Source organism: Gymnoscopelus microlampas (assembly GCF_963454915.1).
Source record: "Gymnoscopelus microlampas genome assembly, chromosome: 9".
In the NCBI taxonomy this organism is placed as follows: domain Eukaryota; kingdom Metazoa; phylum Chordata; class Actinopteri; order Myctophiformes; family Myctophidae; genus Gymnoscopelus; species Gymnoscopelus microlampas.
Window position 1 is genome coordinate 45,799,077 of NC_139946.1, and position 21,038 is coordinate 45,820,114.

Consider the following 21,038-nt stretch of genomic DNA (forward strand, 5'->3'; position numbering starts at 1 on the left):
ATTGTGTGATGTATTAATAAAATCACTGATGAGACTGCACATACAGTATTTATTGATAGACTGTACATATATGTATTCATTCTGAGACCTAGTATAGATATGTAGTGCCTCTTGGTTTGGTTGACTCTTGCTCTTACCTGTACCTCTCCTGTATTTCATTCTCTCTGCTGTTGCTGCTATGACACCTGGATTTACCTCCAGGGATCAATAAAGGTTTATCTTATCTCATCTGAATGAAATAGGTATTTCAGTAATCATGTGCTGTGGAATAATGTTTGTGAATCTCACCTCATGTTGTGCAGGCCTTTTATGAAAGATCAACATGATGCATTTAAAAAGTGTTACACTCCAGACAACAATATAGATGTGTATGAATATTGTAAAAACTGTTAGAGACATTGTGTCTCTGGGTGGTACAGGAATGTCATTTAAGTAGCCAGAACCTCACAGTAAACGATAACAATGACATTACTTCACACAAATAATTTGGGTTCTGGTTGGTTTCTGAAAATATGTGACAATGACTAAATTAGCCAATATATTCAATAGCTGTCTATTGCAAACTATGTTTAGTGCATCAAAAACAAACGGAAATATAAATCTCAGGTAGTCATTCAGAATCATTATAAACGTAAAGTGTGCACTCATATGCACATCATAAACTGAGGAAAGGGTTAAAGATGAACAGAAAGTTAGTTGACAAAACAGGAACTTTATCACATATTATATTATGAATGGACACTGTCCCATTGTGAAGGTCTGGAAAGAGACTGACAGTGTAGTGATACACTGATGGCACTGTCTTCTTCATGTGGATCTGAGAGAGAGAGAGAGAGAGAGAGAGAGAGAGAGAGAGAGAGAGAGAGAGAGAGAGAGAGAGAGAGAGACAGAGACAGAGACAGAGACAGAGACAGAGAGACAGACAGACAGAGGAACAGACAGAGGAACAGACAGACAGACAGAGAGGATAAACAAACAGAAGAAATTAACATATTACCCAGTGGTAATTATTCATACTAGACCATACCCGGTCGACGCATCCGTGGGGGGATATGCGCACATGATCTGTTAACCCGGGAGGCAGTTCGTCCCATAGCTGGGCAGCCCCGTAACCATGGCGACAGTGTTTGACACAAAAACGCTAATAAGAAGCTGAGATTTGGTGAAATTGAAAAACAGGCTTCACAGTTAAGTTCAGATGGTAATGGTCAATGGCTGTGTGCAAAATCAGAGCAATTGGTCCAGCAACTGAGGAGAACCGGGTAGCTTCACCTACCACTACAGACACCTACCACTACAGACGGGTTACTAGAATTATAGTAGGATTAAATCAATATAAGGATTGTGTGAGATAGAACTGTACAAAGACATTAGATTTCTTAGCCATGGTATGTAGTTGTTATACCACACCTATCAACCCATTTTAGAAGTGATTTTTAGATGTACCTGAAGTCTTTGTCTTTACTTTTGGAGCCTTTGGGCCGGCCTGCCCTCTTCTTCTTGGACTTGTTGTCACCCTTCACTCCCAGCAATGAATGAACCTCTGTACAGAAAATGATACACAATCCAATGGAATTATCCAAATATTAACCTTTGAGCTTATCCTTCAATAGTGGTACATTTATGAATGATAACTATAAACACCACCATAACATTATTATCCATTAGTAATGGATAGTTTGATGTTAAAAATAATTATACTAAAATGGCCAGAAACAAACCAATGCTTGACATCTAAACTCTTTAAAGACAAAGTAAGGCCTGATAACTCTATTATTGTTCTATATTGTTTCTTCCATCCTTAGATAGTAGAGCAGATATTTTTATATTCATAAATACCTATAGTAAAGCAGATTTACTTGTATTCATAAATACATAAAATAATATTAAGAATAAGAATAAGGAGAAGAATATATATTTTGTCTCCCTTACTGTCACTAGGCTCCCCCTGCAGTTCAGAGGTGGTAGTTCGGCTCTTCTTTTTAACAGGGTCCCCATTAGAGGAGGACTGTCGCTGCTTCTTGTCATCTGCTAGAACACAAAACAATATAACATTCTTATTAACATGAAACATGAAAATACTCATGATTTGAAGATTGGGGAGAATTATGACGTGTGGGAACATCTTGAGAATAGTAATACAAAACAAAGTTGATTTAATGTGGTCATATTGTCATCGTCAGATTGTTTAATTCAGGACTTGTCACTGTCATGTTGGATTACAATGAATAATTGTATATTTTTTCCCTCATAAATGAATGCCTATTTTATATGTAATTAATTGTATGACAGTGTTGCACAAAAGTAGTTAGAATTGCCGATTTACAAGCTCACAAAGTGACAAGTTGTGAGCATGTACATGAGCTAATTTCACTATTTTTGCCTTTAATGATATTCCCAACAAAAGGGACGCCAGGTTTAAAGTCTGTGAGTTTTATAAATAGTAAACCAATGAAAGGTCTGTGACTAAATAACAACTACATTGGAGCGACAATATGTTTGTTCAGTATTGATATATCATGTGTCAACTCAGACTCCTTTATAAAAAATAAATTTTAGTTCAACAAACAGAATTTTATCCTGTATGAATTGCATTGAAACAATTGAATTGTTTCTTAACACATTGCCTGCCAAGAATGCATATATGCATTCTTTCAAATCCAACACAATTAATTTGACAAGAGCGCACTCTAACACAACTTAGGAATGATACCTTGACTCTGAGAGAAGGAATGGACGGATGTGACGTCGTCCCAAAGAACGTCACCTCCGTCCAGTCCTATATTAGGATTTGTAGAAAAACACATCTAGCTCAAATAATTTTTTGGGGGGTGAAAACGAGCCTTATTCAACCGGCGATGTTTTGCTCCTATGGATAGAGGGGACCCTTGCCCACCCCCAGACACTCTTTGTTTACTTCGGTGTACCCTTGGCGGCTCCCGCAGCTCTCCAAAGATCGTCAATTTAAGGTTAAAAAACTCTGGCATGGGGATGAGAAACAATGTTTTAATCTCAGGCAGTCAATGTGTTAAGAGGTGCATTTTGACCATGACAATACATTTGCAACAAACTACAATTAATGTTGATGTTTTACCTGTATGGGTCCTCATGTGCCTCTTTAGATTTTGATTTAGACTGAATCTTTGTTCACAAAGTGCACGAGGAAAGGGCTTTTCCACCGCATGGCTCCTCATGTGTCGCTTAAGATTGCTGATATCACCAAAGCCTTTGGCACAAACTGTACAAGTAAAGGGCTTTTCACCTGTATGAGATCTCATGTGTTTCTTCTTATCTCCCATTTGAGCAAAGCCTTTGGAACAAACTGTACAAGTAAAGGGCTTTTCCCCTGTGTGGGTCCTAATGTGCGTCTTCAGCTCACCTTTTTGAGCAAAGCCTTTGGCACAAAGAGTACAAGTAAAGGGCTTTTCCCCTGTGTGGGTCCTCATATGCGTCTTCAGATCATCCTTTCGAGCAAAGCCTTTGGCACAAACAGTACAAGGGAAGGGCTTTTCTCCTGTATGAGATCTCATGTGCATCTTCAGAATAGCCATTCGAGTGAAGTCTTTGGCACAAACAGTACAAGTAAAGGGCTTTTCCCCTGTGTGGGTCATCATGTGTGTCTTCAGCCCATCCTTTCGAGCAAATCCTTTGGCACAAACTGTACAAGTAAATCGCTTTTCCCCAGTGTGAATCCTCATGTGTCGTTTTAGATCCCTCATTTGACCAAAGCCTGTGCCACACTCTGTACAATTAAAGCTTTTCTTCCCTGTGTGACTCCTCATAGATGTAGTTTGTTTTAATGATTTCAGGTCCTGGGACAGCCGGTTGCTCAAAGACGATCTTTGTTCTTCCAGATGTTGTGTCTTGTGTGATTTCACTGTTTTTAAACCTGACTGATCTTGCCTAGTCTCCTCCCACGCATCCCTGTCTTCAGTGTCAGATTCAGAACAGTGTGAAGAGAGGAGCTGGCCATCACTAGTTGGTTGTGACGTTCCACAGTCCTCTACATCAGCTTGTGTTTTCAAGTGTAGAGTTGAGGTGCTGGCTAGAGGCTCCGTCTCTCTGTTTTCATCATCATCTTCATGTTTCACTGCTAGTAATGTCAGCGTTGACCCAGCAGCCTCCTCTGGTCTTTGAGGTAGCTCCTGCTGTTCATCTTTGATCTGTCGAGGCTCTGTTTCCTCCTGGATCGGACTAGGATTCCTCTCCTGCTGTTCAGTGGAAACCTCCTCTTTACACACAGGGAGGTGCAGGAAGTCTAGACAAAAGATAAAATGAGAGTAAACCACCAGACTCATTTTAGGTCACAAGCTGATTGGGCAAATTTAAACTTTTTAGGACCACTTGTGTATGCTGTGAGTGTATACATGTAAAACAGCATCTGAGACAGTGATATATGGTGTCTGGGACAATTCTTGGACAGTATATTTCACTGCAAATAAAATAAAGCCTCCTTGAACCCAAGGGGCCAGCTTGAGAGTTGTGCATTGAGTCTAATAAGGAAGTGAGTTCAAGTGACAGTTCATATGAATGGCCTGTAGTTTCGCTGTTTTACCCCTGTTGGTGTCAGAAAGATTTATTTTTCAATGCAAGCGGATGGGTTTTTGACGAACTTTAGACTTGATTTTCTTACCTTAAAGTTATACTAGGTAACTTTAAAGAAATAAAAAAAATAAAGTTAAATTGTATATCTTTTGTGAGTGGCAAATGTTTCACAACACCCACTCCATGAATTTCACCCCCGAAAGCCTTTTATAAACATATTTTCTATTGAGAGTGAAGTGGGGCGTCCTTCCTGCGAAAATGACGTCATCCGGCCGGAAAACAAAAACGGAAATGCACCGGTTTCCTGTTTGGCCCGGAACTACCTCTAGTAACAAAAATGAATATCACACTGTTTTTATGGCTTTATAGGATTTGAAGATGGAAAAACAACAGCATAAGAAAGCACAGCTCACGGTAACTAAAGCTTCACTGGCTAAGAGAAACGATCCGTAGATAGTATAAAACAACAAATGGAATTCTGGGTAATGCACGACTCCGCTGAAGACCTGCAATGACAGCAGAGGCTGCAACATTTTTTTATTTTTGGACCTACACTACCTTGTAGGGGTGTCGGGAAAAAATCTATTGGAATACGAATCGCGATTCTCATGTTGGACGATTCAGAATCGATTCTCATTTCTCAATAATCTATTTTTGTTTTTTTTAAACCGCCGCTGGGCATGCTGGCTATGTTTATTGTGCTTTGTGTAGTGTGTTTGTAACACATGTTGCTGTTGTTGTTGGCCGCGGCTAAAAATGGACGAGGAAAAAGTTATACAGCCGCCGCTGCGGTCTTTGAGAGCAACCATTTGGAAACACTTTGGATTTTACCATCAACCGGGCAAGAAAGAGCTTGACATGACTCATACGATTTGTAAAGTTTGCAACGGTAGGGTAAAGTATTTCAGGAATACTTCCAATCAAAAAGCTCATATGGAAAGACATCACAAAGAGTTTTTGACAGAGGAATCGGATTCGGCACCAACAACAGCAGCTGGTCAACACACAATCGAGGATTGTTCAAAGTTACCACACAATTCTGAACGGTCAAAGATGATAAGTAGATCCATCGCTTGTTTCATTGCAAAAGATCTGCGCCCATACAGCGTAATGGAGAGAGAAGGCTTTAGGTTCATGATGAAGACGATGAAGCCACGGTATGTCATACCAGGTCGCACTTACTTTACGGATACTGCTGTACCTCAACTTTACAGAGAGACGAAGCTTAGAGTCGGGGAAGCAGTGACCAAAGCCACCAGAGTAGCTCTTACGTGTGATCATTGGACATCTAGGGCAACAGAGTCTTTCGGTACATTCACCGCCCACTACATCACAGATGAATGGCAGCTCGAGTCTAAAGTCTTACAAACGAGGGTGATGCATGAAAGTCATACTGCTGTCAACATTAATCAAACGTTTCACTCGGTCGCAAAAGAATGGAACCTATCGCTCGCGGACTTGGTGATTGTAACTGATAACGCATCTAACATGACTTCTGCTATCCAGCTTGAGGAGAACGCACGTAACATGTTTTGCACACAAGATCAACCTCGCAGCCCAGCGAGCTCTGAAGCTCAATACTGCGTCACGGGTGCTAGGGAGGATTAGAAGAATCACTGGATACTTCCATAGGAGCACCAATGCGTCTGATGCCCTGAAAGTGAGTCAGAAGGCTCTGGATTTGGACGAGCACAAGTTAACCATTGACGTCGCGACCAGATGGAATAGCGCGCACGATATGCTCGAACGCTTTCTGGAACAGCAGCCTGCTATATGCGCAGCTCTCGTCTCTCCTGGGGTGCGAAAAAATAATACACCCGACACCTCCACACTAAGTGACGCAGAAATAAAGATTGCTTGCCAATCTGCTTGAGGAGACAGAGGGGGTCTCTCCTGATGACTCAACATTTGTCAGGGACATCAAACGAGTGATGCATGAGGATCTGACTAAGAGATACAGCGCTAACCAAAACCCTTCTCCACAAGGCCTCTGCACTCGATCCCAGGTTTAAAGCACTGTCTTTCCTTGCTGGAGAAGACCAACTGGACATCCATGCCGGAGTGATAAAAGAGGCTGCAGCACTTGAGGTAAAATCAAATTAACCTACTATTTATTATTAATACACAACACATTTTTAAAATATATTACCTGTGTGTGTGTGTGTACAGTATATTATATTTCTATGTTAACCTACACTGTGTATAATGTGTGAGGTCATGCCTATTATTAGTAATAACTTCCTACCTTTTCATTTGATTTACATTGCACTTTTCATCAAACAAGTGCTTTACACAAAACAAGTGTAAAGAAACACATTGAAAGGATATGGGAAAAGTTTTTTTCTTAAGAGAATAGAAAATAAGAAGAATAAATACTTTATCTTTGAAATAAAACAGACAAATAACAGAATCTTAGGGACCAAAATTAACTGGAAAACCGCAAGGTTCCCAGTTCGATCCCGGGCTGAGGCGCTCCCCTAGAGTTAGTGTCAAAGTGTCCTTGAGCAAGACGCTGAACCCCTAATTAGGTTGGTGCCTTGCATGGTTTCCTCCACCATCGGTGTATGAATGTGTGTGTGAATGGGTTAATGGCACAATCAATGTAAAGCGCTTCGGATAGAAGCGCTATATAAATGCACCATTTACCATTTATTTATGTTACAGCAGTTTTATTACTTTAACTTGTTGTTCTGGTAACTGAGAACTTACTGAGTGTCAGACTCAGAAGTACATTTTTGTATAAGTTACTTAAAATGTGTGCAAGCATAAATAAATTAGACATGTTGTCTTGGATTTACCTTTGTGTGTTTACATTATTATCAGTTGATAAAACCTTTACAATTATATGTACTCTGCTTTCATGCCAGCAGACTGGAGTAGATCCTGAAATCCTATGTTTTGAATCGAGAATCGTTTTGAATCGAGAGTCGCTTTGAATCGAAAAAAGATCGATTTGAATCGAAAATCGTTTGTTTTGAAAAAAAAACGATAAAAATCGGAATCGTGACCCCAAGAATCGGAATCGAATCGAATCGTGAGATAGCAAAACGATACTCACAGCCCTACTACCTTGTATTGCTTTAATAAACACTGTCATAAATACTATATGCTTCCAGTCGCTAGTTTAAAGTCTTCTTTCAATCACCATGATATGCGTTTTGGTAAATTATGGTCCTATTTATATTTATATTTAAGTAGCTTATGCTCTAGGAGAGCTGGATGATTTGATTGTCAAGCTACACAACCAATAGCATTCATTCCCCGCCCCCGCTCTTGATTGACAAGCTACCCAACTAATAGCATTCATTTAGAGATTGATTTCCGGTTCCTATTGCCGGTTACTTTTTTTTGTATACATCAAAGATGGCGGATTTCAAATAGCTGAAAAATCGGTTTCATTTACTGTCTGTAGAAACCAGGGGTGTGGCTTTTTTACAGTCTATGCTTGAACCTTATTTGTATTGTTTTTATATCGATACTTGTGCCTGATCCACCGCTCATTAGCTCTCTGACATTAAAAGAACAGCTGTCATTACGCACTGTTGTTAATAGGCTATAGACAATTATAAACCAGGCTATCAAGCTGACCTGGAAACGATTCTGAAACGTATGTTTCAGCTGTGATATTTTGTCCATGTTGTAAATATTCCCATAAGCAACACACACAGACTGCAAGCGGAAATGTCTGGGTTGCCCCAGGAAACAGAGCTAATTTAATTTGTAGTAGTATTCTGTAACGACTCTGTTGCAGCCTTACATGTTAACATTAAACACATTTAAGTGATCTATTATATCCACCAAAAATGTAAGCTCATGAAGCCTGTCAGGGTCATCCGACTCTGCCACTGGCTTCCCTTTCTCGTTAATGAGCAGTTCAGTTTCTGCACGTAATAATAAAAGAAAAAGAAAATAAGCTCCTCTGCTCAACCAGTGGACTTCAGTGTGGTAGAGTATGTTTAATAAAATCAATTATTTGGATTACTACGAGGCTGAAGAAAATATTGTTCCTTGTGTCTAATTATGTAATTGGAGCTCTAATGGTGCTCAATAAACACAAGTTAAAAAATAAAAGGACACAGGTATGTGGGGATGTTTGCTTTTTGCAGTGGAGATTAGAGAACTCATTTTGTTTTCACAATAAATCTTTTTGAGAAATGCACTTCACCTCCTCTATAAGTGACCACACTCATTTACTGTAAACTAGAGTGGCAATGGCAAACCTATTTTTTAATACAACACTGTATCGAAACTTAACCACATGACGAACCCTAGCGTCCCTATGCTGTACATGTCATAATAGGCAAATGTATATACGGTTTAAGTGGTTAAATTGTGAATGTGACAAACACCTTGAAACTTGAACTTGTTTCTGATCCCACACCCATCTGACCTAACAGCATCTATGTGCTTCTAGTGATTTTTTTGGACTTAGTCTTGTTAGATTAGAACAGATAAAGTGATATTTATTTATTTTTTACCAGCTTGAAAAGCACCTTGGTCTTAGAAGAGACTGACCTACAATCCATGTGTTCGACATGTGTTCGATATATTCGCGACATGTTTTCAATCATTGGCTGTCCTTTAAGCCAATGGGGATACTTTCCCATACTGTGAACGGGCGGTCTTGTCTTCTCAAACTATGGTACTAGACACGCCTCTCGCCTCTATGCCTACTACACACGCCTGCCGTCGGTTCAAATCACTGTGACTGAAATTTAAGAAAAGTACTTGAGTAAATGTACTTAGTTACTTCACACCTCTGCATACAAGCTGCGTTAAAGCTGCACGACATATCAAAAATGTACCTTCATCAAGGTATCATCATGCGCTATATGCGTATAGCGGGAGACGGCATTTATCGAAGGTAAATGGCATATTATTATGTATTATGTTACCATAGGTAAAGCACCGTGGAGTGGAGACGTATAATTCAAGTTGAGCGCAACTGCTCCTCCCCGCCCCTCTCAGACACACACACACTAACCCTGCATCATCAAGCTTCCACACAGACAGACAGACAGACAGACAGACAGACACACACACACACTCTCTCTCTCTCTCGCCTTAGACAGACTGGAAGGCTCATCAGTGAGCAGTAGCCTACTACATCTCAAATATACTAGCCTTGTATGTAACCAAGCTGTTGCTGTTGTCATCTCAAATTTGCCAAACTAAAAACCATGTGGCCGTGGGTTTATTTTAGATTAGAGAAGCGACAGAAGTTTTCAACCCAAATGCGCACGTAACAGTACGTTAATGATGGCTCATTAAGTGCCTGTATGCGCATTTTTCACATCAACGACAATTAGCTGAGATTAACGGTGGCTGTATACGTTTCTGTCTTTGGTGTGTGTGTGTGTGTGTGTGTGTGTGTGTGTGTGTGTGTGTGTGTGTGTGTGTGTGTGTGTGTGTGTGTGTGTCTCTGTCGGTCTGTATAGTGTTTATCCAACTGAGAGTTTTCTGTTGATATCAATACTTGTAGCCCCTCATGAAACTGACTTATACTTCACTCCAAAACCAAAAGGACAATTTCGTTTTCCATCCTGAATGGCAGCAGGCTAGTTACTTTACACCTCCTCTATGTTGTAGGCAAACAGACAGAGAACATTTTCGCCGACTTTATACCCCCTGGGGGGGGGGTCCCTGGCACAAAATAGATGGGGGGGGGGGGGTCTGTGGACAAATACATATTAATCTGGGGCTCCAAGAACATGTTTGAGCGCCTCCGAGGCACCCTAACCCAGATGAGACACCCCGGCTGTGTTGTTGACGGACCACGGATGCACGCTTATACAGTACTTGAGTAAATGTACTTTGTTACTTCACTTTACCTCTGTGTTCTAGGCAGACAGACAGAGAACATTTTCGCCGACTTTATACCGCCCGTCCCCGCGCGGGGGGGGGGGGTTGTCCCTGGCACAAAATAGATGGGGGGGTCTGACGTACAGAGAGAGTCTTGTTTTACCTGAGAGAGTGTCACAGCTCATACTGTGTAGTAATGTCAATGTTGTCACATCAGCCTCCTCTTTAATCTGTGGAGGTTGTGGTTCCTCCTGGACCATACTGGGGCTCCTCTCCTCATGTTGTGGAGCTTGAGGTTCCTCCTGGACCAGACTGGGGTAGCTCTCAGGGGAAACCTCTTTACAAACAGACAGATGGAGGAGAGAACAACTCAAAGTGTTTTTCTCATTGGATGAGATTCATTCCACATTTATTTGTATTTATTCATTTGATTGGTCACAATCTTCAGTATTGAAAATACAAAAATGACCTACAGATTCAAACAGTGGTAACCATGAATTCTCATACATATAATCGATTCTGGCAGCCTGCCCAAATACATTACACTGTCTACCTCAGTAGAGTGCAAAGAAAATAATACTGCTTCAAAGAAACTAGGATACCAGGTAAACATAAACCTAGCATCTAGGGATGCACCGAATGGGAAATTCTTGGCCGAAACCGAATGCCGAAAATAGAAAACAGTTGGCCGAAAACCGAATACCGAAAGGCCGAATATGATAAATATATATAATTAATTTATTTGTTTACCAATGTTGATCAGCTACCTGATTATGGCAAAATACATGATTATGGCAAAACTTAACTTAAATAATAATCACTATTATGGGTCCATAAAACATTTATTAAGCACTTTTGAATGCATACATTAATTCCAGACAGACTGCTGAAAGATTGTAAAATGTAAACATTTATATAATTATATAATAAGATTATCCCGGATTTTATCCCAGATTTTAAAAAGATTATAGCATTGTTTCGGTGTCTTTCTGTGATGTCGGCCGATATGTTTCGGTTTCTTTCGGCCGATATGTTTCGGTGTCTTTCGGTGATATCGGCCGATATGTTTCGGTGTCTTTCGGTGATATTTTTTCGGCCTAAAAACCCTTTCGGCCGAAAGCCGAAATTGCATTTTTTAACCATTATCGGCCGATATGTTTCGGTGGCCGAATATTCGGTGCATCCCTACTAGCATCTGTCTAAACAACATGCTATTTACATTAACTTTGTACCATTTATGGACAAAACTAATAAGAACACACACCCAAAGTGTCTTCAGGGGATGGGAAGTATCTACACTACAGATTACTTAGTAAAAGTATTACTTTGAAGCTTTACCTAATGTGGTTGGTATAATGTCCTCAGCCACATGTTATGACATTGAGTGAATAAAACATAAGACTATAAAAGAAACAAATGGATTGATGAATTATTCTCTCTTTGAAGTGATGGACAAACTGCAAACAAAACTCATCTGTTTACCTAGCTATAAGTATCATTAGCTATGAGTATTTACAGTCCAACAGTGGTAAACATGTTAACTTAGCTATAAGTATCTTAGCTATGAGTATGTACAGTCCAACAGTGGTAAACATGTGGTATAAATGCAGCATTAACAAACCTGCTCTGTGTAGTGTGATGTGTGGCTGTAGCATCACGTGCAGCAGTTTGTTTTGTCTCTTCAGCAGAGTTTCTAGTGTCTCTATCTCTCTCTGGAAGAGGTTGCACATGAACTCTGCAGCCGCACTGAGGCGCTCCAACACAACCACTCTGACAAGCTTCACACAACAAACATCACCACGCTGTTTTTCCAAAACACACAATATCTCCTCTCCCACCGACGTCAGCTGTTCATTTATCGACAGCCGTACAGACTCTATGTGACACATTTTACCTCGTTTATCACACATTTTTCACCACGACGTTTCTTCTACACAGCATTATATTATTATGCAAATATTTTCTGCCAAGTCCCAGAACCTAGTTACCAGGTAGTTCAATGATACGCTTCTACAAAGAGGTTTATAACTCTATGCGTTCCATAGAGGTATAATGAAGATGCGTTCACGTTCAGCGACGCGGAAAACAGTTGCAAAACATGCAATTACTTCCGGGTCAAAGAGTTTTAAGCATGCGCAATAAAGGATCCAGACACTGTTGCCTCAATGCCTTTCGCCCCCTGGTGGAGGAGGTGTGTAACTGTCACTGAATACGATTACATTAAATTAGATAGATAGATAGATCAACATCACACAGTCTAACAGATTTAACGTATATATTAAATATAGGTATAATATAAGTATAAATGTGCAATCTATCAACATTGACAGATCACCAGTGATTGTAAATTGATTGAATATTAAAATATATGTACATTGTACAGACTGTCAACAGTGAATAAGTATGAGACTGATTTGCATCTATGACATTTAATGACATGGCCAAAAGGGACATCAGGTTGAAAGTGGTTCAGTACATCAAGGAGATGAGTGTAGTTCAAGTGTTTATTTAAACAGACATGATAAAAACACCACAAGGCCTCAGTCTTCATCAGAGTAAAGAAGGAATGTTCACATACATCATTGGAGGTGTTCTAACTGCCCTGGGAGGAAAACGGGAGGCCCAAGTGGAGACAATTCTATTCAAGTCCATTTTACACAGTGGAATGACATTTAATACAATATATATTTTAAATGAATAAGAAAAAACACAGCTATAAAATATAATATAAAAATATAAATATAAAATAGCATCATGAAAGTCAATGCAATAAATAAATCAGGCAATAAATACATGAATACATCTAAATATAAATATATAAATGAGTCAGTTATGGTTGATCAAGTTGCCTGCCTGAGGTGTCCCTGGTGTTTGACCATAAAGCAGAGCACTGTGGCTGCCAGGGGTTTACCCTCAGTCTTTCTAAGCATGGATGGATTACTATGGACTGTCCACAATTTGACCACATAAACCCTGGCGTGACCCACAGTATTGGCGTCCTTGACCTCTGCCCTCGGGTCAGATTGATGTGTACATTTTGCACACAGACAAAGACAGACTCTTTCCGTTGGGAGACATTGCCCCAAGGGATAAATGACAAGCAGGTTCCCACTGAGCGCATCCACCACACGGCTGTGCTCATACTCTTTGGGGGAGTTAATGAGGATGAGGATGATAAGGATGATGAGGATGGTGCTAAAGTCATCACCATCCAAAGAGGAGGAGGATGATGTATATCTTAGATTTGGATCCCTATTTTGACAACGCCATGCAAATTAGTCAAGCAAGATCCTGGACAGAGCAGCAGCCGCACAGGTTCATCATCACATCTCCAACCATGAGCTCTGTGAACCTCTCCAATCTGCCAACACAGCCCACCACAGCACAGAGACCCCCACCAATCTGCCAACAGATTGATTAAGAACTATCTGCTGCATCAGCATCGTGGTTCTTCTTGGTCTCTCCAGCCTTCGACCCTCTCCTCTTCCATCCTCCTCAACTGCCTTCAACCCACCTCAGACTAGTGGGCTGAAGACCCAGTAGTTGTAGTTCGATGTAGTTTTACTTTGTAAAAAAAGAAAGTTACTGTCAATTTAGTGACGTTAACCGTTGCCTGCCCTATATTACTTTTGCCCACGCAACGCTGTATAAAGGAATTAAGATTTTTCTTTTAAACCAACGGCTACTATCAAACATTTATGAGTTAAGTTTATCCCCCCCCCCTCAGAAATACAGATGGGCTCAAACAACGTTGGTGTTCGCATCAGTGATGCCATAAGCATCGGTGATGGCCAGTATAATGTGGAAATTGTATCATTGTATGAATGCACACATGCACGCACACACACACACACACACACACACACACACACACACACACACACACACACACACACACACACACAGCGGTGTAAAGAATGTTTCAGAGCATACTTTCCAGCATTATTGTTGCCAGACCCGAAGGGTATGGCTTACATGAGGCTCTGTATCTTTTCGTCCATATACATGGCATGTCCATTTGTCCTTAGGTCCCAGCCAGAAAAGTCCCAGTCAGAAAAGCCCCCTTTCGTCCATACATGGGCATGTTTTGTACCTGTTTTCTCCATACATGGGCAAAATGGGCTGACACTCCTGGTCTTGTTCATACATGGATACCACCGCGAGTTAGACCGTGTCAAGATGCCCGGAACCCCATATAAGGAGATAACTGACCTTTTCAATCCTGACATCCCCATATATGGAGATGACTGACCTACCCAAGTCTGACATCATAGACCCCTGGAGCTCCATATATGGAGCTAACCGAAACATCCAAGCCTGACATCATAGACCCTATCCTTGGGCATGACCGACATCGGTAATTTAAAAAGTAAATCCGATCTCGATCTTACCTCTTGTCAGTGGTGTTGCAGAACGTGAAATACATGTAAATAAATGATGGTATGTTTTGTTTCTGGTTTTCTGGGTTTTGTTAACTGGGTGTTTTATATTTACATGAAGTCATTCTTGGTTTGCTATGGGGACGGAGTGCAAGGTAACAACTGCTTCGGGGGAGTCTTTTTATCCAACTGAAGAGGACATTCAGAAGTGGATGTCGAGCGCTTTCGATATGGCCAAAGACGCTCTGGAGAACGGAGAGGTGCCTGTGGGATGCCTCATGGTGTACAACAATGAAGTTGTGGGCAGGGGCAGGAACGAAGTCAACGAGACCAAGAATGCCACTCGCCATGCAGAGATGGTGGCCCTGGACCAGGTGCTGGAGTGGTGTCATCGTGGCAACATGGAGGCCAGGAGCGTGTGTGAGAGGACGGTGCTGTACGTCACCGTGGAGCCGTGCATCATGTGTGCAGGAGCCCTGCGGCTGCTCAACGTTCCAGTGGTGGTGTATGGCTGCGGGAATGACAGGTTTGGAGGCTGTGGCTCTGTGCTGGACATCTCCTCGGCACAATTACCTCACACTGGCACCTCGTTCGAGTGTGAATCGGGCCACAGGGCAGAAGAGGCAGTGGAAATGCTGAAAACCTTCTATAAACAGGAGAATCCAAATGCACCCAAACCAAAAACCAGGAAAGACTGAGGCTGTGCCACGCTGGGATTACTGTATCATCGCTTTTTGGGATGTTTTTATTTATTCACGTTTTTTTTGTGTATGAGCATTTTCTGTTTATTCTGGCAACACTGTAATGCTGGCCTCTTGCACCACACTCTGTCTTTGGTAGCCTTGAGGCTCGAGCAGAAACGTTTCAATTTTATTGGATTATTTTTTTCTTAACAATTATGCAGCTTTATTGTCTGAGGAAAAGGTCACATGGTCTCCTATCAAAACAAAACAAAAATGAGAGTGATTGGAAGGGTTTTAAATTGTAATGTCAAGGTTATTTCTATGTAGTTGGTGAAATGTATATTCATCTTTCTGTACTCATGAAAAAATAATTGTAATCATGAATGTCTCTGTCTATCTGTGTTGATTATTCTGCTATTAAGCAATATCATTAAATGGTAAACCTCACCAATGTTCAGAAATCCAATGTAATTTACTCTACGTTTGCATAAAGGCTGCGTTATTTACTCTACACGTATGTAAATACTACCTTATTTACTCTAGTTCAATAATTTGTAATTATTTACACAGTGGTGGAAAGTAACTAAGTACATTTACTCAAGAACTGTACTTAAGTTGAGTATTTCCAATTTCCAATACTTTAACTTGTAGTGTACTCCACTCTTAGAAGCAAATTTTGTTCTTCTACTCCACTACAATTATTTGACGCATTATGAGCTTGTAAATCTGCTATTTAAAAAATAATATAGGCCTACATTTGAAAACTGGAAATGGGGCATTCTGCATAATGAGTACTTTCTTCTTTTGGTACTTTAAGTACATTTTGACACCAATACTTTTGCACTTTTACTCAAGTAAATTTAAGGGAGTATTTTTACTTAGCAGTATTGATACTTTTACTTAAGAAAGAAATGTGAGTACTTTTCCCACCACTGTATTTACATCCATGCCTTTTTATGGCTGTTCATTGGCATACATAATTGGTGCAGTACCGCCACCTACTGGACTATAATAAGAGCGTCACAGTGCAAACTAAATACTACATTTCTTTCCTCTTATTCTTTTTATAAGAAGATCATTGGAGACAAACAATTGCAACTTCAGGGCATATACAACCGCTCCATAACCAAAAAAGCAATTCAGATTTACAGTGATTCTACCCATCCTCTTCACTCTGAGTTTCACTTGATGCCATCGGGCAGGAGGCTTAGGGCAAAATTAGCAAACAAGAAGGGTTACAAAACGTCGTTTGTGCCAACTGCTGTGGACATTTTAAATAAGAAAATGTTTAAATAGTCTAAATTGCCACTGCTCATGACCACTGTTGTTGTGTTAATGTGAGTGCATTTTTATATAGTATTTTAATGCACCTGTGTATTTTTGTAATGTTTTATTGTTGTAACTGACTGCTGGTGTGCCAAAGACAAATTTCCATTTTATGTCAATTTAATGGACAATAAAGTTTTCTTTATCTTTATCTTTATCTTTATTATTTTCACAATATACTCTCACATCTAACTCATTGTCAGTGAAAGGTCTACTTTCGCTGTCAAATTCCTCTTCCAATCCCATTTGAAAGTTTTTTAAAGGTTGCTTATCACGCTGTTTGTTTGTTTGTTTACATGTAACTCTACGCTACGGCTTACATGTGGTTGCCAGTGTTGCCAGGTCGGCTTATTATAATTTCCCCCCACATTTTTATTTGAAAATAGCAGATCTACAAGCTCACAACGCGCCGCGTCGCGACGCGTTGTGAGCTTGTAGTTCTGCTATTTTCAAGAAGCTGATGAATATGTTTAAAGTGCTCATGTGTGGCCGGCCGCTTCTTTTGGGCTTGTTTTCCTAGACCTGATAGCTTGTTTCTCTCACAGAGTCTGGCAACGCTGGTGGTAGCATTGAGCAAGTTGCTTGGGTCACGTGACGTGACGTCAGGGGGGGAGTGTGTGAGAGAGAGAGAGAGAGAGAGAGAGAGAGAGAGCGAGAGAGCGAGAGAGCGAGAGAGCGAGAGAGCGAGAGAGCGAGAGAGCGAGAGAGAGAGAGAGAGAGAGAGAGAGAGAGAGAGAGGGGGGGAGAGAAAGAGAGAGAGCGAGCGAGAGAGAGCGCGCGAGAGAGGGAGAGGAGGGAGAGTCCAGGTGACGTCACGGCGTTTCAGTTTCCTTCTAAACAGAAACAGAATGAGATCACATTTCATTCATAACTTTATTCAAATACTGTAGTTCTATGATGTCATGACTTTATTGAAATAGTTGAGAGGTGGTTTCATCATGGCTTTGTGGAACTAGTTATCAGGCCTGTTTATACTTTTAGTGATACCTTTATAGTATTTTTTTTTTTTAAATAGATGAATAAGTTATTTCTATTGGAAGCATGATTTTTCTCTTTCTAGGTACTTTATTGACTATTTTATACAAATGTTTTTTTTTTCCTCCTAAACTCAAATGTGTGTGTGTGTGTGTGTGTGTGTGTGTGTGTGTGTGTGTGTGTGTGTGTGTGTGTGTGTGTGTGTGTGTGTGTGTGTGTGTGTGTGTGTGTGTGTGTGTGTGTGTGTGTATATATATGTATATATAAATGTTATTTTTTGCCCCCCAAATAAAAAAATAAATAAAATTAAATTAAATTAAATGAAATTAAATGAACCCTGAGTACTGTGTAATTGTCACCCAGAATATAATGTAAGTCATTTAATATTCAGCTTATGGTATGTTTTTATTGTTGTGGTATAAAAAAGCAGGGAGAAAGTTTTGAACAGTTGAAAGGTGCCTTCCTCCCCCAAGCAGAGATGGAAAGTGGGGATTTCTCACTTTCACTCTGTCCCTCTCGCTCTCTCCCCCGACTTCTCATTTCCCTCTCTCCTTTTCTGTCTGTCTGTCTCTCCTCCTTTTTTTCTGACACTCCCTCCATCTCTTTCTTTATGTACGTTTCTCTCTGTTTTCCGTTTCCCATCTGGAGAATAAGAGCATCAGAACAGGTACAGTAGTTCATTAATGTCTCAAACACTCACAACACAGACAAAGCACAATTCAAGAGCTATTCTACTTAACAAACAGACCAATCAACCAATCGCAACCATGCATCGAGCGACTGGACTAATCGATCGACCAATCACAGCCATGTTTCTCCTGTTTGTCCTCTGTAGCGCCGGCGCCCTCGGCTCGGCGGGCTCCTGCGATTGGCTGAGACACTACGACCACCTGAGCAACGTGTCTATGGTGCTGCTGGATCAGATGGTGAGTGGAAGTTTATTACCTTAGTTATTTATTGTTATAGAAATAATAGTCATAAGTTTATGTTTACTAATGATTCTCAAACTTTTCTGGATGCAGGACCCATTTGAAAATCTCGAAAACAGAACATTTTCAGAGCATGTTTATTTGTGTTCTGGCTTGGATTAGGTTGAGAATAACTGTACTAATACATTGTTTTTATTCAGACCACAAAATGTTAAGAATGTGATTCAGATTGCATGTTATTTGGACTGATGCTAGGTTCATTGTTATGGTATACTATAGTCCTGTAATCATGAGTGTTGCTTATTTGCACAAGTCTCTCTGGTTAAGAGCATTTGCTAAATTTCCTAATTGTAAGGTGTCATTTCTGACATGTCATTCAGGGTGACTAATATTCTAATTGATTCACAGCTTTACTTTCTATGAAGTCTGTGTATATATATACAATGTATTATACCTACCTTCATAATATTATAACACATGCATAATGCAACATAAGAGTTGCTCTGAGCCTTCATAATGCCTGATGTCTTATATCAACAGTCATAAGGCATTATAATAAGTTTGAATTTATAATACTTTACGTCTAAAGTAGGTATCACGAGTGCTCGTTATCGCGCCACCCATTTTGCATGAAAGGTTATAATGCCTTATGAATGTTGTTGTGCTCTCTGTAAGCATTGTGGATATAGGCTGTGGTTATGATATGTCATCATAACACATTTTGGCTGCTTTATAATGCAAAAGTATCTATAATTCATTATACCAGGGACTGTCAGACTTGAAATGTAAAAGTTTGAGAACCCCTGGATTATACCGTAGATATGGATTTCAAAGAACGTATTATACTACTACATTAGTACTATTATTATTATTATTTTTTTGTATTATTATTATTATTATTGTTGTTGTTATAATGTGTAGAATAGCGTTAATACTTTTAACTGTGTTTCTACAGGGAGGAGAGATGACTGAAGATAGATGTCCTGTTAATTTCCCCTTTTCCCTCTATGAGAATATGACAACAGCTGAGGTATCTATCTGTCTGTCTGTCTGTCTGTCTGTCTGTCTGTCTGTAGATCGGCGCCATTTTTTAAATAGCCGATGTACATATAGGGTTAAAGTGGTTAAACTGATTTTGATGCTATATTAACAAATTTCGCTGGGGACCCCAGGGGGTCCCTGGCTGGATCCCACTTTGAGAACTAGCAAACACTTGTAATTTATGTGTGTAATGGTGGTATCCTGTTTTATTCTACTTGAACTCATTATGTAGCAGTTGTCTAACTCTCTCTCTCTCTCTCTCCTCTGCAGGTGGAGTCCAGGATACGTTTCATCAAAGACAGTCTGGTCCTACTCTCTCGTCTCTATGACAACGGTGACCCGTCCACCGCCGCAGCCTGGGACGCCGGCAAGATGGAGGAGTTCCTGGTCATCGTCCACAGACAGGCGGACGAACTGAAGACCTGTGTGTCAGTGGAGAAACCAAACAGGAAGCTGAAACGATACTACAGGAAACTGTCCAGGAATGTTCTCCGCAACATGGTAAGCATCTGTAATACATACATACATACAGTATTTATACCCCCAGTGGTCAGTTAGGGGTTAAGGGCCTTGCTCAGGGACACCTCGACACATTACCGGAAATCAAACCTGGGATCTTCTACTTCTACCCATTCAGATGACCGCCCGAGTTTTATTATGTGTACTTACTGGTGTTATGTGTAGTTTCAGGGATAGAAGTATCATTAGTGTGTGTACTTTCAGAGTTTTAACAGCAGTATTTCTGTGTACTTTGAGAGTTTTAACTGTAGTATATCTGTGTACTTTCAGAGTTTTAACGGTAGTATTTCTGTGTACTTTCAGAGTTTTAACAGTAGTATTTTGTGTACTTTCAGGGTTACAGCAAAGCATCATGGGAGCTGATCAGGAAGGAGAGTAAACATCATCTTCAACAACTGCATCTGCTATTTGCTACGCTGACACCACACACACACCACTAACACACACACACCACTAACACACACACACACGCACACACGCACACACACACACACACACGCACACACGCACACACGCGCACACACGCATACACGCACACACACACACACGCACACAAAAGACAATTATAATTGTTGATTTATTTTCTGTGAAAATATTTTGAGCCCTGTAGTTCAAAGTTCATACAAATATGTAATATTTATAGATGGGGATCAACCATAGAGCTAGGGATCTACTGGATAAAAAATATTGAAATGTCGTTTTATTTTATCAACTCTATTTTAAACAAATAGATATGTCTTTTCCAAAAAAAAAAAAAATGTTTACATTACAATATGTTATTGTCGCGACTTGCTCCCGTATGGGAGCAAGTTATTTATTTATATTTATTTATTTATTTG

At 40.2% G+C, this 21,038-nt stretch overlaps 2 protein-coding genes across 2 annotated transcripts in view; one reads left to right on the forward strand and one right to left on the reverse strand.

Moving 5' to 3' along the window:
• Positions 1-12,275, reverse strand: part of LOC311051994 (uncharacterized protein) — a 35,313-nt gene extending 23,038 nt beyond the window's left edge. The window contains exons 1-4 of the mRNA XM_084066742.1: positions 11,969-12,275; positions 10,511-10,684; positions 1,933-2,031; positions 1,447-1,543 (exon numbers count right to left, since the gene is read on the reverse strand). Coding sequence (XP_083922868.1) covers positions 1,447-1,543; positions 1,933-2,031; positions 10,511-10,684; positions 11,969-12,257 — 659 coding nt within the window. The 5' untranslated portion in view covers positions 12,258-12,275. The remainder of the gene's footprint in view (positions 1-1,446; positions 1,544-1,932; positions 2,032-10,510; positions 10,685-11,968) is intronic.
• A 2,635-nt stretch (positions 12,276-14,910) lies between these two features.
• LOC311052164 (tRNA-specific adenosine deaminase 2-like) lies at positions 14,911-15,458 on the forward strand. The gene has a single exon (XM_084066987.1). It carries the CDS (start codon positions 14,939-14,941, stop codon positions 15,422-15,424), a length of 486 nt encoding a protein of 161 aa, XP_083923113.1. The 5' UTR covers positions 14,911-14,938; the 3' UTR covers positions 15,425-15,458.
• Positions 15,459-21,038: the final 5,580 nt, after the last annotated feature.

Bases quoted from the DNA above. Each gene is read 5' to 3' on its own strand.
- LOC311052164 (XM_084066987.1), top strand. From the start codon at position 14,939: ATGTCGAGCGCTTTCGATATGGCCAAAGACGCTCTGGAGAACGGAGAG.